Genomic DNA, 15,387 nt, shown 5'->3' on the forward strand with positions numbered 1-15,387 from the left:
GACAGAGGGTGGTGGTTGATGGGAAATGTTCATCCTGGAGTTCAGTTACTATTGGTGTACCTCAAGGATCTGTTTTGGGGCCACTGCTGTTTGTCATTTTTATAAATGACCTGGATGAGGGCGTAGAAGGATGGGTTAGTAAATTTGCGGATGACACCAAAGTCGGTGGAGTTGTGGATAGTGCAGAAGGATGTTGTAGGTTACAGAGAGACATAGATAAGCTGCAGAGCTGGGCTGAGAGGTGGCAAATGGAGTTTAATGCGGAAAAGTGTGAGGTGATTCACTTTGGAAGGAGTAACAGGAATACAGAGTACTGGGCTAATGGTAAGATTCTTGGTAGTGTGGATGAGCAGAAAGATCTCGGTGTCCATGTGCATAGATCACTGAAAGTTGCCACCCAGGTTGATAGCGTTGTTAAGAAGGCGTACAGTATGTTAGGTTTTATTGGTAGAGGGATTGAGTTTCGGAGCCATGAGGTCATGTTGCAGCTGTACAAAACTCTGGTGCGGCCGCACTTGGAGTATTGCGTACAGTTCTGGTCACCGCATTATAGGAAGGATGTGGAAGCATTGGAAAGGGTGCAGTGGAGATTTACCAGGATGTTGCCTGGTATGGAGGGAAGGTCTTATGAGGAAAGGCTGAGGGTTTTGAGGCTGTTTTCGTTAGAGAGAAGAAGGTTGAGAGGTGACTTGATAGAGACATACAGGGGATTAGAAAGGGTGGACAGTGGGAGCCTTTTTCCTCGGATGGTGATGGCTAGCACGAGGGGACATAGCTTTAAATTGAGGGGTGATAGATATAGGACAGATGTCAGAGGTAGGTTCTTTACTCAGAGAGTAGTAAGGGCATGGAATGCCCTGCCTGCAAAAATAGTAGACTCGCCCACTTTAAGGGCATTTAAATGGTCATTGGATAAACATATGGATGATAATGGAATAGTTTAGGTTAGATGGGCTTCAGATTGGTTTCACAGGTCGGCGCAACATCGAGGGCCGAAGGGCCTGTACTGCGCTGTAATGTTCTATGTTCTATGTTCTATGTTTCCCTCAGCTGGCACTGTTGTTTTCTCTAATGTTTTGGTGAGCATTCTACTTTCCTGATTCATTAGTGGGAGCATCAAAGAACAGTACTTTGCAGTTGCCATGATGTGTCTAGCCTTTAAACAACACCCAGTCTGCAATCTATTGTGTCAAAACAGTCAAACCCGCAAAGCTCACAAACATATCGAACTTTGGATCTTGGCAGGTAAGGCGCTCGTGATGTTCTCGATGGCATTTGAGACACAAACTGATGACAGGCAAGGAAAGCATTTCTGAAGTGCTTCTGTCAAGATGTTTATACATTATAATTTTCTCTTAAGTTTTACATGTGTTATAAATTGCATGTAACTAAACTGCACATTTAATGCAGCACGGTGGCTCAGTGGTTAGCACTGCTGCCTCACAGCACCAGGGACCCGGGTTCAATTCCACCCTCGGGCGACTGTCTGTGTGGAGTTTGCACATTCTCCCCATGTCTGCGTGGGATTCCTCCGGGTGCTCCGGTTTCCTCCCACAATCCAAAGACGTGCAGTCGAGGTGGATTGGCCATACTAAATTGCCTGTAGTGTTCAGGGATGTGTAGATTAGGTGGGTTATAGGTGGATGGGTCTGGGTGGGCTGCTCTGACGGTCAGTGTGGACTTGTTGGGCTGAAGGGCCTGTTTCCACACTGTAGGGGTTCTATGGACTTCTGCGAAAAAGTGCTGTATCTGTCAGGAGTGTGTAAAGTGACAGTGTAGAGAGAGCTTCATTTTCAGTTTGAAAGAGTAGAGGGTGCTTTTCTTCCACTTTAAAAAAGTCGAGGCAGCTTTACTCAGTATTTAACCTTGTGCTGTACCTGTTCTGGAAGGGTTTGATGGGACAGTGTAGAGAGAGTTTTATTCTGCATCTAACCCATGGTCTACCTGTCCTGGGAGTGTTTGATGGGGGGCAGTGTTGAAAGAGCTTTACTTTCAGTTTAAAAGAGTAGAAGAAGCTTTGCTCTGTACCTAATCACATGCTGACCCCTTTCCTGGGAGTGTTTAATAGGGACAGAGTCATGTGGCATTTATTTTCTGTTTAAAAGAGTAGAGGGGGTTTAAATGCGTTGAGAGCTTTACTGCGTATCTAACCCCTTGCTGTCCCTGTCTTGGGAGACTTTGATGCTGGCAGTGTCACGAGTGTCTCTGCACTTTCAGTTTAAAAGTGGAAAGGAAGTTTTGCTTTCAGTATAAAAGGGTAGAGGGAGCTTTACTTTTGGTTCAAAAGACTAGAGGGAACCTTACAATGTTTTTCACCTATGCTGTCCCTGCCCTAGGAGTGACTGATGGGGATGGTGTAGGGAGTGAGCTTTACTTTAAGTTTAAAAGACTAGACAGTACTTACTTGCAGTTTAAAAGAGTAGAGAAATCTTTACTCTGTATCTAACTCAGTTCTGTACCTGTCCTGGGAGTGTTTGATGGGTACTGTATAGAGGTACCTTTACTCTGTATCTATCCTTGTACTGTACCTGTTCTGGGAATGTTTGATTTGGACAAGTGTGGAGGAGGCTTTATAGAATCATAGTCATAGAGTCATAGTACAGAAACTGACCCTTTGGTCCAACTCGTCCATGTTGACCAGATGTCCTAAATAAATCTAGTCCCATTTGCCAGCATTTGGCCCATACCCCACCAAACCCTTCCTATTCATGTACCCATCCAGATGCTTAAATGTTGTAATTGTACCAGCCTCCACCACTTCCTCTGGCAGCTCATTCCATGCACACACCACCCTCTGCATGAAAAAGTTGCCCCTTAGGTCCCTTTTAAATCTTTCCCTTTTCACCTCAAACCTCTAGTTTTGGACTGCCCCACCCCCAGGAAAAGATCTTGTCTATTTACCCTATCCATGCCTGTCATTATTTTATAAATCTCTAAAAGGTCATCTCTTGACCTCCGATGCACCAGGGAAAATAGACCCAGCCTATTCAGCCTTTCCCTACAGCTCAAACCCTCAAGCACTGGCAATATCCTTGTAAATCTTTTCTGAACCCTTTCAAGTTTCACAACATCCTTCCTATTGTATGGAAACCAGAAGTGCATGCAGTATCCCAAAAGTGGCCTAACTGATGTCCTGTTCAGCCGCAACATGACCTCTTAACTCCTATGCCCAATGAACTGACCAATAAAGGCAAGCATATCAAACGCCTTCTTCACTATCCTCTCTACCTGCGACTCCAGTTTCAAGAAACTGTGAACCTGCCCTCCAAAGTCTCTTTGTTCAGCAACATTCCCCAGGACCTGACCATTAAGTGTGTAAGTCCTGCCCTGATTTGCCTTTTCAAAATGCAGCACCTCACATTTATCTAAATTAAACTCCATCTGCAACTCCTTGCCATTGGCATCTGATCAAGATCCCGTTGTAGTCTTAGCTAACCTTCTTCGCTGTCCACTACACTCCAATTTTAGCGTCGTCTGCAGACATACTAACCATACCTCTTATGTTCACATCCAAATCATTTATATAAATGACAAAAAACAGTGGACCCAGCACCGATGTTTGTGGCATACAGCTGGCCACAGGCCTCCAGTCTGAAAAGCAGCCCTCCACCATCACTCTCTGTCTTCTGCCTTTGAGATAGTCCTGTATCCAACTGGCTAGTTCTTCCTGTATTTCATGTGATCTAACCTTGCTAACCAGTCTACTGTGAGGAACCTTTTGAATGTCTTACTCAAGTCCATATAGATCATGCCCACCACTCAGCCCTCACCAATCCTCTTCGTTACTTCTTCAAAAAACTCAATCAAGTTAGTGAGACATGATTTCCGATGCACAAGGCCGTGTTGACTATTCCTAACCAATCCTTGCCTTTCCAAATACATGTAAATTCTGTCCCTCAGGATTCCCTCCAACAACTAGGCGACATTCTCGTGGTTTTTTCACTGGACTGCTAATCTAGAGACCCAGGTAATATTCCGGGGCCAGGTTCGAATCATGCCATGGCAAATAATAGAATTTGAATTCAATAAAAATCTGGAATTAGGAGTCTAATAGTGACCATGAGACCGTTGTCATTTGTCAGAGAAACCCATCTGATTCACTAATGCCCTTTAGGGAAGGAAACTGCTATCCTTGGTAGAAAAAAAACCAAAGTTAACATTTCAGGTCCAGTGACCCTTCCTCAGAATGGAAGGGTCACCGGATCCGAAATGTTAACTCTGATTTCTTTTCTTTGTAGATGATGCCAGATCTGCTGAGCTTTTCCAGCAACTTCTGTTTCTGTTCCTAATTTATAGCATCTGCAGTTATTTTGGTTTTTAAACTGCTATCCTTACCTGGTCTGACCTGCATGTGACTCCAGGCCCACAGCAATGTAGCTGACACTCAGATGACCTCTGGGCAGTTGGACTTGGAAAGTAAATGCTGGGCTAGCCAGCTTACAGCCTCATCCAGTGAATGAATTAAAATAAAGAAAAGTGGGACTCAAGTCAGATGAATCCCCTGCCAGCAAAGGTAGGACACACAGGGAAGGGCAGAGAGTATTCTTGTGACGGCTAGAAAAGGCTGGAAGGAGGTGCAGGAATAGGGCTTGGAATGACCCAAGAGTGATTGGAAAGCAAAATGATGATTTGGGGCAGCTTGGTGGCTCAGTGGTTAGCACTAGTGCCTCATAGCACCAGGGACCTGTTTTTCGATTCCAGCCTCACGCGACTGTTGACTGTCTGTGTGGAGTTTGCACGTTCTCCCCATGTCTGCATGGGTTTCCTCCAGGTGCTCCGGTTTCCTCCCACAGTCCAGAGATGCGCAGATTAGGTGGATTAGCCATGGGAAAATACAGGGATAGTTTTGGGGTTTAGGTGGGATGCTCTTTGGAGGGGCGGTGTGGACCTGATGGGCTGAGTAGCCTGCTCCCACACTGTACGAATTCTATGATCTATGATTCAATGAACTTACCCACCACTGATGTCAGGCTCACTGGTCTGCAGTTCCCTGGCTTCTCATTACTACTTTTCTTAAATCGAGGCACCACATTAGCCAACCTCCAGTCTTCTGGCACCTCACCTGTGGCTATCAATGGTACACATATCTCAGCAAGGGGCCCAGCAATTACTTCCCTAGCTTCCCACAGAGTTCTAGGGTACACCTGATCAGATCCTGAGGATTTATCTACCTTTATGCATTTTAAGCTGTCCAGCACCACCTCCTCTGTAACATGGACATTTTTCAAGAGGTCGCTATTTATTTCCCTGCGTTCTCTATCTTCCATATCCTTCTCCACATTAAACGGTGATGCAAAGTACTCATTTAGTATCTTCCCCATCTTCTGTGGTTCCACACAGAGGCAGCCTTGCTGATCTTTAAGGGACCCTGTTCTCTCTCTAGTTACCCTTCTGTCCCTCATGTATTTACAGAATCCCGTTGGCTTCTCCTTAACCCTGTTTGCCAAAGCTATCTCATGTCCCCTTTTTTGCCCTCCTGATTTCCTTCTTAAGTACACTGCTACTGCCTTTATACTCTTCTAGGGATTTGCTCGATCTCTGCTGTCTATACCTGACATATGTTTCCTCCTTATTCTTGACCAAAACCTCAATTTCTCTCGTCATACAGCATTCCCTACACTTACCAGCCTTGCCCTTCACCCTAACAGACACATACTGTCTCTGGACTCTCAGATATATCTCTTCTTTGAAGGCTTCCCATTTTCCTCCTGTCCCTTTACCCACAAACATCCGCTCCCAATCAACCTTTGAAAGCTCTTGCCGAATACCATCAAAATTGGTCTCTCTCCAATTTAGAAATTTAACTTTTAGATCTGGTCTGTCCTTTTCCATTACTATTTTAAACCATCAGAGTTATGGTCACTGGCCCCACAGTGCTCCCCCACTGACACCTCAGTTACCCGCCCTGCCCTATTTCCCTAAACATAGGTCAAGTTTTGCACCATCTCAGGCATGTACATCCACATACTGAATCAGAAAATTTTCTTGAACACACTTAACCAATTCCTCTCCATCCTAGCCCTGAACACTATGGCAGTCCCAGTTTATATTTGGAAAGTTAAAATCCCCTACTGTAACCACTGTATTATTCTTAGAGATAATTGAGATCTCCTTATAAATTTGTTTCTCAATTTCCTGCTGACTATTGGGGGTTTATAGTACAATCCCAGTAAGGTGATCATCCCTTTCTTATTTCTCAGTTCCACCCATGTAACTTCCCTGGACGTATTCCCAGGAATGCCTTGCTAAGTACAGCTGTAATGTTATCCCTAATTAAAAATGCCACTCGCCCTCCTCTCTTGTCCCCCGTCACCCCCTTTCTATCCTTCCTATACCGTCTATATCCTGGACCATTAAGCTGCCAGTCCTGTCCATCCCTGAGCCACTTCTCTATAATTGCTATGATATCCCAGTCCCATGTTCCCAACCATGCCCTGAGTTCATCTGTGTTACCTGTTAGGCCTCTTGCATTGAAATAAGTGCAGTTTATGTCCTACCTTGTTCTGTGCTTTGGCCCTGCCTGCCTTTGACTTGCTAGTTTTCCCAACTGTAGCAGTCTCAGACTGATGTCTTTGCTCACTATTTCCCAGGTTCCACTCCTGTGCCCACCCCTCCGACCCTTACTAGTTTAAATCCTCTGGAGTAGCTCGAGCATTTCTCCCCGCCAGTATGTTAGTCCCCTTCCAATTCAAGTGCAATCCGTCCTTCTTATACAGGTCACTTCTACCCCAGAAGAGATTCCAATATCCAAAAATGTGAATCCTTCTCCCCTGCACCAGCTCCTCAGCCATACGTTCACCTGCTCTATCCTCCTATTCATATCCTCACTAGATCGTGGCTCCGGGAGTAATCCAGATATTACTACCCTTGAAGACCTCCTTCCTAAATTCCTGCCTAACTTTCTGTATTCTCTCCTCAGAATCTCGTCCTTTTTTCTCCCTGTGTAATTAGTTCCAACGTGTACAGTGATCTCCTGCTGGTCCGTCTCCAAGATACCCTTGATCCTGGCACCAGGGAGGCAACACACCGTTCTGATGTCTCACTGACGGCCACAGAAACGTCTGTCTCTGCCTCTGACTAGAGAGTCCTCTATTATAATTGATCACTTGGAACCTGGCATACCCCTTGTTACATTAGAGCCAGCCTCGGTACCAGAAACCTGGCTGTCGGTGCTACATTCTGCTGAGAGTCCATCATCCCCTACATTTTTGAGATGCGGATAGCCACAGGAGATTCCAGCAAGACCTGCCTCCCTCTCCTACCTTACCTGGAGGTAACCCATCTACCTGGCTGTATCTTCGGTTTATTTCCCTTCCTGCAACTGCCAGCCATCACATCCCCTAGCTCCTGTAAATTCCACATTGCGGCTCCAATCAGTCCATGTGATTTGATAGGATTCACAACCAAACACACTTCCTGCAGACATCATCAACAGAGAAACACTCCTTAATCTCCCACATCCGACAGGAAGTGCACATCACTCTTCTGAAGGCCATCTTAGCACCTTAACAATCTACAGACCCAGAAAATAGCACAGTCTTACTGCTCTAAACACACTGCTCTAGGCTAACTTAACACCTATGTTTTTATATTTTTAATGTTTATTCACGAGGCAGATCTCAATAAAAACATATAATCGAAAAAGAACCTATCTACTCACTATTGTAGATTCACAAAAGAAAAGTAAGGTTACACTTTAAAACTAACCACTTAGCTGCTTCCCTTCTGTGAGCTTCCCCACATAGGTTTCTCCAAGGTCAGCTGCGAATTTCGCTGTTTGTTTATTTTTCTTAGATGTTCTCCGATGTCCAGAGATACTTGGAATCAAACAGCACCGTAAGTCAGCTGTGCAGATTCACTGCTGGGTTAGGCAGCTGTGCAGGTTTATTTCTCCATTTTATTCACTTCCCATGTGGTCACTGACTTTGTCTCTCACCCTCCTGTTTAAAGTGCCATTGTTTTGATCTTTTCTCCCCCAACATTCCAAAACAATGCAACAACTTATAAAGCAGTAATTACTGCTTCTATAATTTGAGGAAATCAGCTCCAACACTGAAAATACCTCAAAAAAAGGAACAGCTCTAACAGCCACAACTTTTCCCCATCCTCCATCTTGGTAGAGCAGAGGTAGCTTTTCCAGTTTAAAAGAGTGGAGAAAGCTTCACTCTGTAGTTAATCCCATGCTGTACCTGCCCTTGGGGCATTTGATGGGGACAGCATGGAGGGAGGTTTACTCTTTATCTAACCCTGTACCATACCTGTCCCGGGAGTCTTTAATGGTGACAATGTAAAGAGAGCTTTATTCTGTATCTAACCCCATACTGTAGCTATCCTGTAAATGTTTGATAGGGGCAGTGCAGAGGAAGCTTTACACTGTATTTAACTTACGTTGTACTGGTACTGGGAGCATTTGATGGGGATAGTGCAGAGGGAGATTTACTTTGTATTTCACCCTGTACTGTATATGCCCTGGGAGTGTCTGATTTAGGATGTGTAGCGGGGCAGTATTTTGCTTGTGGTGTGCACAATCGGGGAATATTGATATACAATGTTTCCCTGATTTAAGAAGTGTTCTATTACCCTACATCAACATCCCTCACCTTAATGAAACCAAGTAACAAACTATTTTGAAAAAAGAATAAGAAAGATGGTAAAAGGAACAGCGGATGTTGAATTTTGGTTACTGAAAGATTTATGAGTGTGTCGCGACTAACTCAGCCTCTATTGGGTTGTCTGCTTCAGAATAAAGCCTGGGGCTTTCTGATGATGTTCACATTAGAACAATGCCCTGCAATAAACTGAAAGAGGAACGTGCCCCACAGTCAGGATATGCAGCTAATTAAAATAAACGGTTAATAAATAAACACAATAAAGAAAACTCATTCAGATACAACCTGGAGGCAATTGTTGTGGAACAGATCCACTGCAAACTAATGGCATTTTAAGTTATCAAAGAATGCAAGTAAATATGTTGAGTGGCGTTTCGGAAGTCAATTGATGAGGAAAAGGCAGTAGCTGTCAGCTGCAGTATTAATTATATCATTTTCCTTTTCTCTCCAGTAATTTGGTGCCAGCATAGAGTGGCCCTGGAGAGCACTATTACTCAGGCTGCTATAATGACTGCACTCCTGTAATCACTGTTCTTATTAAGTAACTGGAAAACCTGCCAACTTTCATTTTGGTTGTTGCACCTCAGCCAAGCTAACCCCCTTTTACCTTCAGTCACTCACAGACAAACATGTAAAACAGAGAACAAAACTGCTTTGGGCACAATTGTGATCCAGAAACAAATTGCATCGAAGATTATGCTGGTTTTGGAAAGTGTTCTTTGTCCCCCACAAGTTTCTGTTCAAACTCATTAAAAATTTGAAAATTATCTTTAAGAATGATAGCTTGGTGCAGTTTAATGAATACATTATCATTCCACCACCTAAATCGATACCAAAAGACTTGAAAATTACATTTAAAGATTATGTACAGCATCGCTTGCTAGCTATGTTGGGGTACAGTGGTCAATTTCTTTGTAATCTTATTTTACAATTAAATTGTGAAGCTTTTAGCTTCTGCCCCATGGGGATTTTTTTGTGCCCAAAAGCTCTAGCTTAACTTTTGAGCTTTCCTGTAAAACTTCCAAATCAGCATACTTCTTGCAGAAATACCGAATGGAGGTTGCATTCATTTCTGAGGATATGGCTAGTATCCATGTATTTCTAAAACCTGTGCAACAGATTGCAGAAACTCAAGATGCACTGCAGGCATTTTGCAATTAAATTGCACAATCTGTTGCAATGGTTGCACTGATATTGGACAAATATTGCTAAAAAAGAAAGCCAACACAAGCACACAGAACTCTTCATATTATCACAAGAATATTGCCCGAGTCTTTGTGTGGAAATATATGTGTGCAACATGGAAACATCCTAGTTAGCCCAAACACTTCATTACCCTCATTACAAGCAACTTGGCCTAATTGCAGTTCCCCATTCCCCTTATTCACCAATCCTAACTTAATTTTAATTGGTCAAATCATTTCTGCCTCAGCCATGATCCTTGTGAATGGATTCCGCAGATCACATCTCTGACTGTTCAAAAAAAAGTTTTTTTTTTCCCTTTTATTGAACTCTTTTCCATTTCATCCTGTATCTCTAGTGGTGTCGGTTAGCTCATCTGGCTGGCAAATGCAGAGTGATGCCAACAGTATGTGTTCAACTCCTACACCGGCTGAGGTTACCATTTCTCAGTCTCACCCCTCGCCCTAGGCCTGGTGACGCTCAAGTTAAATCACCACCAGTCGGCTCTTGTTAATGAGGGATCAGCACTATGATCTGGTAGGACTATGGTGACTTTACATATGTATGGCCCCTCAGGCTTGACCCTTTGTCCTCAGCAGCATCCTTGTTAATCTACATCATGTCAGTGCTCAGGCTCCACCATCCATCCTGCAGTCTGAATGCACAGTGCCTCAGCTGATCGAAGTTTCATAAAGCCTCATCTTGTCCTTTATATTACAATACTCGTGATAAAACCTATTCATGTCCCCACACTGTAGGCTCACCCACAAAAAGTAGCTCCACATCTACCCAATTGAATCCACCATAATTGCAAGGATCTCTTTTCCAAAATAAGGTACAGCACCTTGCTCAGAATTTTCTGGCAGTTGCACTTTCTCAATTGTGGCAATATCCTGGCAAATCTTTCATGGTCTTTCATCAATGTGCAGTATCCTTAATGTCACGTGGGGAATATAATTTGCTGCAGTGTTCCTGACTGTATCACATTACTTTTCCACTGGCTTGAATTTCTGCATTCAATCCCTTTGTGTGTAGTGGCCTAGACATAGAGTAACAATGTGATACAGCATAGAAACAGGCCATTCAGCCCACCATGTCAATGCTGATCAACAAACACCAAACTATACTAATCCTATTTACCTGCACTTGGTCCATAGCCTATTATGCCCTGGCATTTTAAGTGCTCATCCAGATGTTTATTAAATATTGTGAGACTACCTGCCTTCATCTCTCTCTCAGGCAGCACATTTCATATTTCTTAAATTTATTTTCCTCAAATCCCCTCCAAATCACTTACTGTTCACCTTAAACTTATGCCATCTGGTCTGAGACACATTTGGGATGGGAAAAATATTCCCATAATCTTCCCTGTCTGTGCCTCTCATAATTTTGTGTTCCGCAATCAAACTGCCCCTCCACACACCGCCCCCCACTCCGCCCCAGCTCCTCTGCTCCAGGGAAAACAAACCTGGGACGTTCTAGTCTCTCCTCATTATTAAGATTTTCCAAACCTGGTGAATATTCTGGTGAATCTGCTCTGTACCCTCTCCAGTACAGTCACATCCTTACGATATTGTAGCACCCAGAACTGCACACAGTATTCCATCTATGGCCTAACCAATGCTCTATAAAGTTGTAACAAAATCTCCTTGCAAATGTATTCTGTGCTCTGATTAATGCAGGCAAGCGTCCCACATGTCTTTGTCACTACCTGTCTACCTGTGCTGACACCTTCAGGGATCTGTGGACTAGCACACTGAGATCCCTTTGTTCCTCAGCACTCCTTAAGGACCTATTATTCATTGTATCAACCTTTCACTTACTTAGCCTCCCAAAATGCCTTTTATGAAGCACCCTGTTGAAGATCATCGAAAAAGCCATGTGTAACTGTAATGCCCTTGTTATTTAAAACTTTGATCATTAATTGTACACAATGTTTGAACAAATGTTTGCTGTTACTTGTTGCAAGTAACATATTCTCCAGGTATTTTTGCCACTGTTGGATCTAAGTGTGTTCAATACACGGCAATCCACCTTTTGCACTTACGAGTAGACCATAATATTCCAGTTGATGGACATTCTCTTCAAGCAGTGATTCCCATTTGATATGAGTTCCCTTGGCCAAACCCACATCCAGGTCAGAGAGAGGGTCATCCCAGGCCAAAATCACGTCCACACCAGGTCAAGACCGCATCCAGGTCAATGGGGATCAGGGAAAACCACATTCAGGTGAGGGAGGTCACACCACATTGAAATCAGATTAACTCAGGCAAGGTCTTGCCATACCACTACCAGATTACATCTGTTATAGCCACACCAGGATGAGATCGCATTAAGTGAGTAAGGGTCACAGAACTCTGAGGCCTCATCCCGATCAGGGAGAGTCAGAATATGCTGAATTAAAAACTGAAAGAACTGTGGATGCTGTAAATCAGAAGCAAAAACAGAAGTTGCTGGAAAAGCTCAGCAGGTCTGGCAGTATCTGTGAAGAGAAATCAGAGTTAACATTTCAGGTCCGGTGACCCTCCCTCAGACCCCTCCCTTCTGAGGAATGGTCACCAGACCTGAAACGTTAACTCTGATTTCTCTTCACAACGCTGCCAGACCTGCTGAGGTTTTCCGGCAAGTTCTGTTTATGTTCACAGTAGGCTGAGATTGTACCAGCTATTCCAAGAGTTTCTGCACTTAGAACAAGCTGGATCGGCCTCTGAGATGACAGCGAAAGTGTACAAGACTCACTCCAGGAAGCATGCAGGTCATTAGAAGGACAGTGGCTGGAACTGCAGAGTAAATACCCAAAGAGTAGGTCTCCGTCGAAAGGAAACTGCATTGAGACTGTTTCTTACAAGATGATATCTGCTTCAGTTTTGCTTCTTTAATATCTTGTATTAAATTAATATTTTGTAGCCGTACAGAAAAAAGTAATCCCCCAGGCTTTCTTTCTCCATTAAAATGTCAATCTTTATTCTCCTCTTTGACTGTAGATTGTGATGCATTACATAAGTATCCAACAGCAGGTTCCGATGATACTAAATACCGTGTAAATCTCAGAACAGGCCATCTTCATAGTGTTCCAGTTTGTTTTGCAGTTCTCTCCTCCCTTCAATATCCTCCCCAATCATCTCCTCTGTACTCATCCTGTTTTGTTGCAGTACAGTTGAAGATTTTGTAAACTTCTACTGCCTCAGCCAGTGCAGGAGACACTGACCTATGTAGGATACTGTGAAGGAACCCAGCCTTGTCAGTTCAGATGTAAATGATTCTAGGGGCGAGAGATTCAATTATGTAGATAACAGGGAAGAGTTAGTTGCTCCCCTTCAAGAAGAAAAGAATGGGAGGAGATATGAATGAGATATTCAAAATACTCAAGGGGTCTGTACTGAGTAGATAGAGAGAAACTGAGCCCATTGGCAGAAGAGTGAAGAAATATAGGATTTAATGTATTTGGCAAAAAATTTAAGGAAGAGCTTTTTTTTAAATGGCGAGTTATTCAGGTCTGGAATGTACTGCCTGAGAGCCTGATCAAGGCAGATTGAATTGTTGCTTCCAAAAGTGAATTGGATGAACCTCTGAAGTTAGAGACATATGGTAGGTTTGTGGTGTGGTGGAGTAGTTAAGTTACTCTTGCAGGGAATCAGCATGGACACAATGGATCAAATGGCTTCTGACTGCATTGTAACCATTCCACAGGGAGAGGCAGGGGCATTTTTCGGACTGCAGGAAGAGAATTTGAAAATAGAGCCATTGCTGGATTGGGAGCCATGATACATCACTGGACAGAGGGGTGATGGATTGGGAGCCACTGTACATCACCAGACACAGGGGTGATTGGTGAATGGGATTTGATGTGAGTTTGGATATGCATGGAAGAGCTATGGAATAGCTAAAGGTTTCAAAGGATCCTGGAAGTATGGTTGTGGTCTTATGATTTGATCCACGCCTGCAATTTTCTCACATGTCAAGATGTTCGATTCTGAGAAACGACTCTGGAAGTGAGTGATGTTAAAAGCAGCATTGTGTATATTTAGCAACACAATCTGTGCCTACCTTTTCCCAGACATCTTAAGCTTCCCAGCGCCAGGGGAGGCATATTTCGAGATGTTAAGAGGACAATGCATTTCGAAGGCTCAAAACTTATAAAAGCCTTATGATCAGCTGAAGTGTGGCATTTGCTTTTCACACTGCATAGCAACAGAACATATCAACTACGTGAACGTTCTGCTGGCTAAATAATTCCAAGGCCCACTTGAGAGACCTTGACAAATTCACCATCGCTCAGGAGGTCAATACAGGAATAGAAATGGGGCTTCAGCTTACTGTGACTGCCTTTGTAAAGACTGGAAAACAAGCAATCGGTGCACAATGTGAAGAATGTGCACTGAGTGGACAGTTGTGAGCACAGGTGACATTACCATGTGGAAACTCTGGAACGTTTTTGCAGCCCACAGCCTTTGCTTTTCACAATAGACTGTTTGCCATTCCCAATAAGCTGCAGCATTGGGAGAGAGCAGCAAAGAGATCAATAAGTGGACAAGCGGGTGCCAAGTTTCATTCCTTGCCATTTTGCCAGTTCAGTGATATTAGGCAACTGAAAATCTCGATTTGTGCTCATTGTCCCTCTGCCTGCTCAGTTGTGACCTTACTGTCAGGCAAAGGCATGTGCAAATAACCAACCATGTTAGAGGTAGTATCCTGAGTGGAGCCTTGGGTAGTAACACTTGTTGCTGAGTTGATGTCATCTGCTCCAGAGAGAACTGGGCAAAGTCATGGCTCCCCTGTCTCTTGACAAAATTGACTGCAACCAAGTGATTTTGCTCCTTCCCCTCTCCAGTATCTCACTGGAACCCCATCTCTTGTTCCGTTCATTGTCCTTTTAGCTCTACAGCAGGAGAAGCTCTTCAATTAGTCATTCCTTACGGTTCAAATTAGCTAGATACTGACTTCATTAGCTTCCCCAAGTCAGATCATTCCAGTCAGTTTTCAGCATCAGTGTTCTGCATTTAGAACACCAGATTGCGCCACTCTCTCTCCTTGATGTGTGCACCAGTGAACGTTATCTTTCTGATCCAGCACCAGCTAAAATAAAACAAACAACCATGGATGCTCGAGACAAAATCCGAAAATGCTGGAGCAACTCAGCAGGTCTGGCAGTGGAGAGTAAAACAGGGTTAATGTTTCAAGTCCAGTGACTCTTCTCCAGAACAGTTCTGCCAGACTTGAAATTCCTAATTTCTGTTTTTATTTCTTCCAGAACGAGCTGTTAACTAGCATCAGCATCAACCAATGCTACAGATGTTAGCTCAGCCAGTGGGTTGGTCCAGGCTGGGTCTGGCATGGTTTAAAGGATGTAGTCAATTGAATTTATAGGTACATGGCCAGATGTTCCCCCTTTGACCTGTTCTCTTCCTTTTCCTTTGAATTTAAGATTCCATTCTGGTTTGGCCTCAACTTGCTATTTCTCTCCTCCATGCAAAAGTTTCTTTCTACACTCTCCCACAAAACATACGAATTAAGAATCAAGAATAGGCCACTCAGCCCCTTGACTTTGCTTCACCATTCAATGAGCTCATAGCTGATCTAATTACTTGTCCCAACG

The 15,387-nt window shown here is 43.7% G+C and overlaps 1 protein-coding gene across 1 annotated transcript in view; it reads right to left on the bottom strand.

The window, feature by feature from the left end:
* The window catches only part of LOC109910936 (receptor tyrosine-protein kinase erbB-4-like), a 690,251-nt gene that overhangs the window by 40,391 nt on the left and 634,473 nt on the right, over positions 1-15,387 (bottom strand). Inside the window, exons 23-24 of the mRNA XM_048598686.1 lie at positions 2,715-2,725; positions 879-885 (exon numbers count right to left, since the gene is read on the bottom strand). Coding sequence (XP_048454643.1) covers positions 879-885; positions 2,715-2,725 — 18 coding nt within the window. The remainder of the gene's footprint in view (positions 1-878; positions 886-2,714; positions 2,726-15,387) is intronic.

The sequence above is a fragment of the Rhincodon typus genome, chromosome 7 (assembly GCF_021869965.1).
Source record: "Rhincodon typus isolate 14 chromosome 7, sRhiTyp1.1, whole genome shotgun sequence".
Classification (NCBI taxonomy): Eukaryota; Metazoa; Chordata; class Chondrichthyes; order Orectolobiformes; family Rhincodontidae; genus Rhincodon; species Rhincodon typus.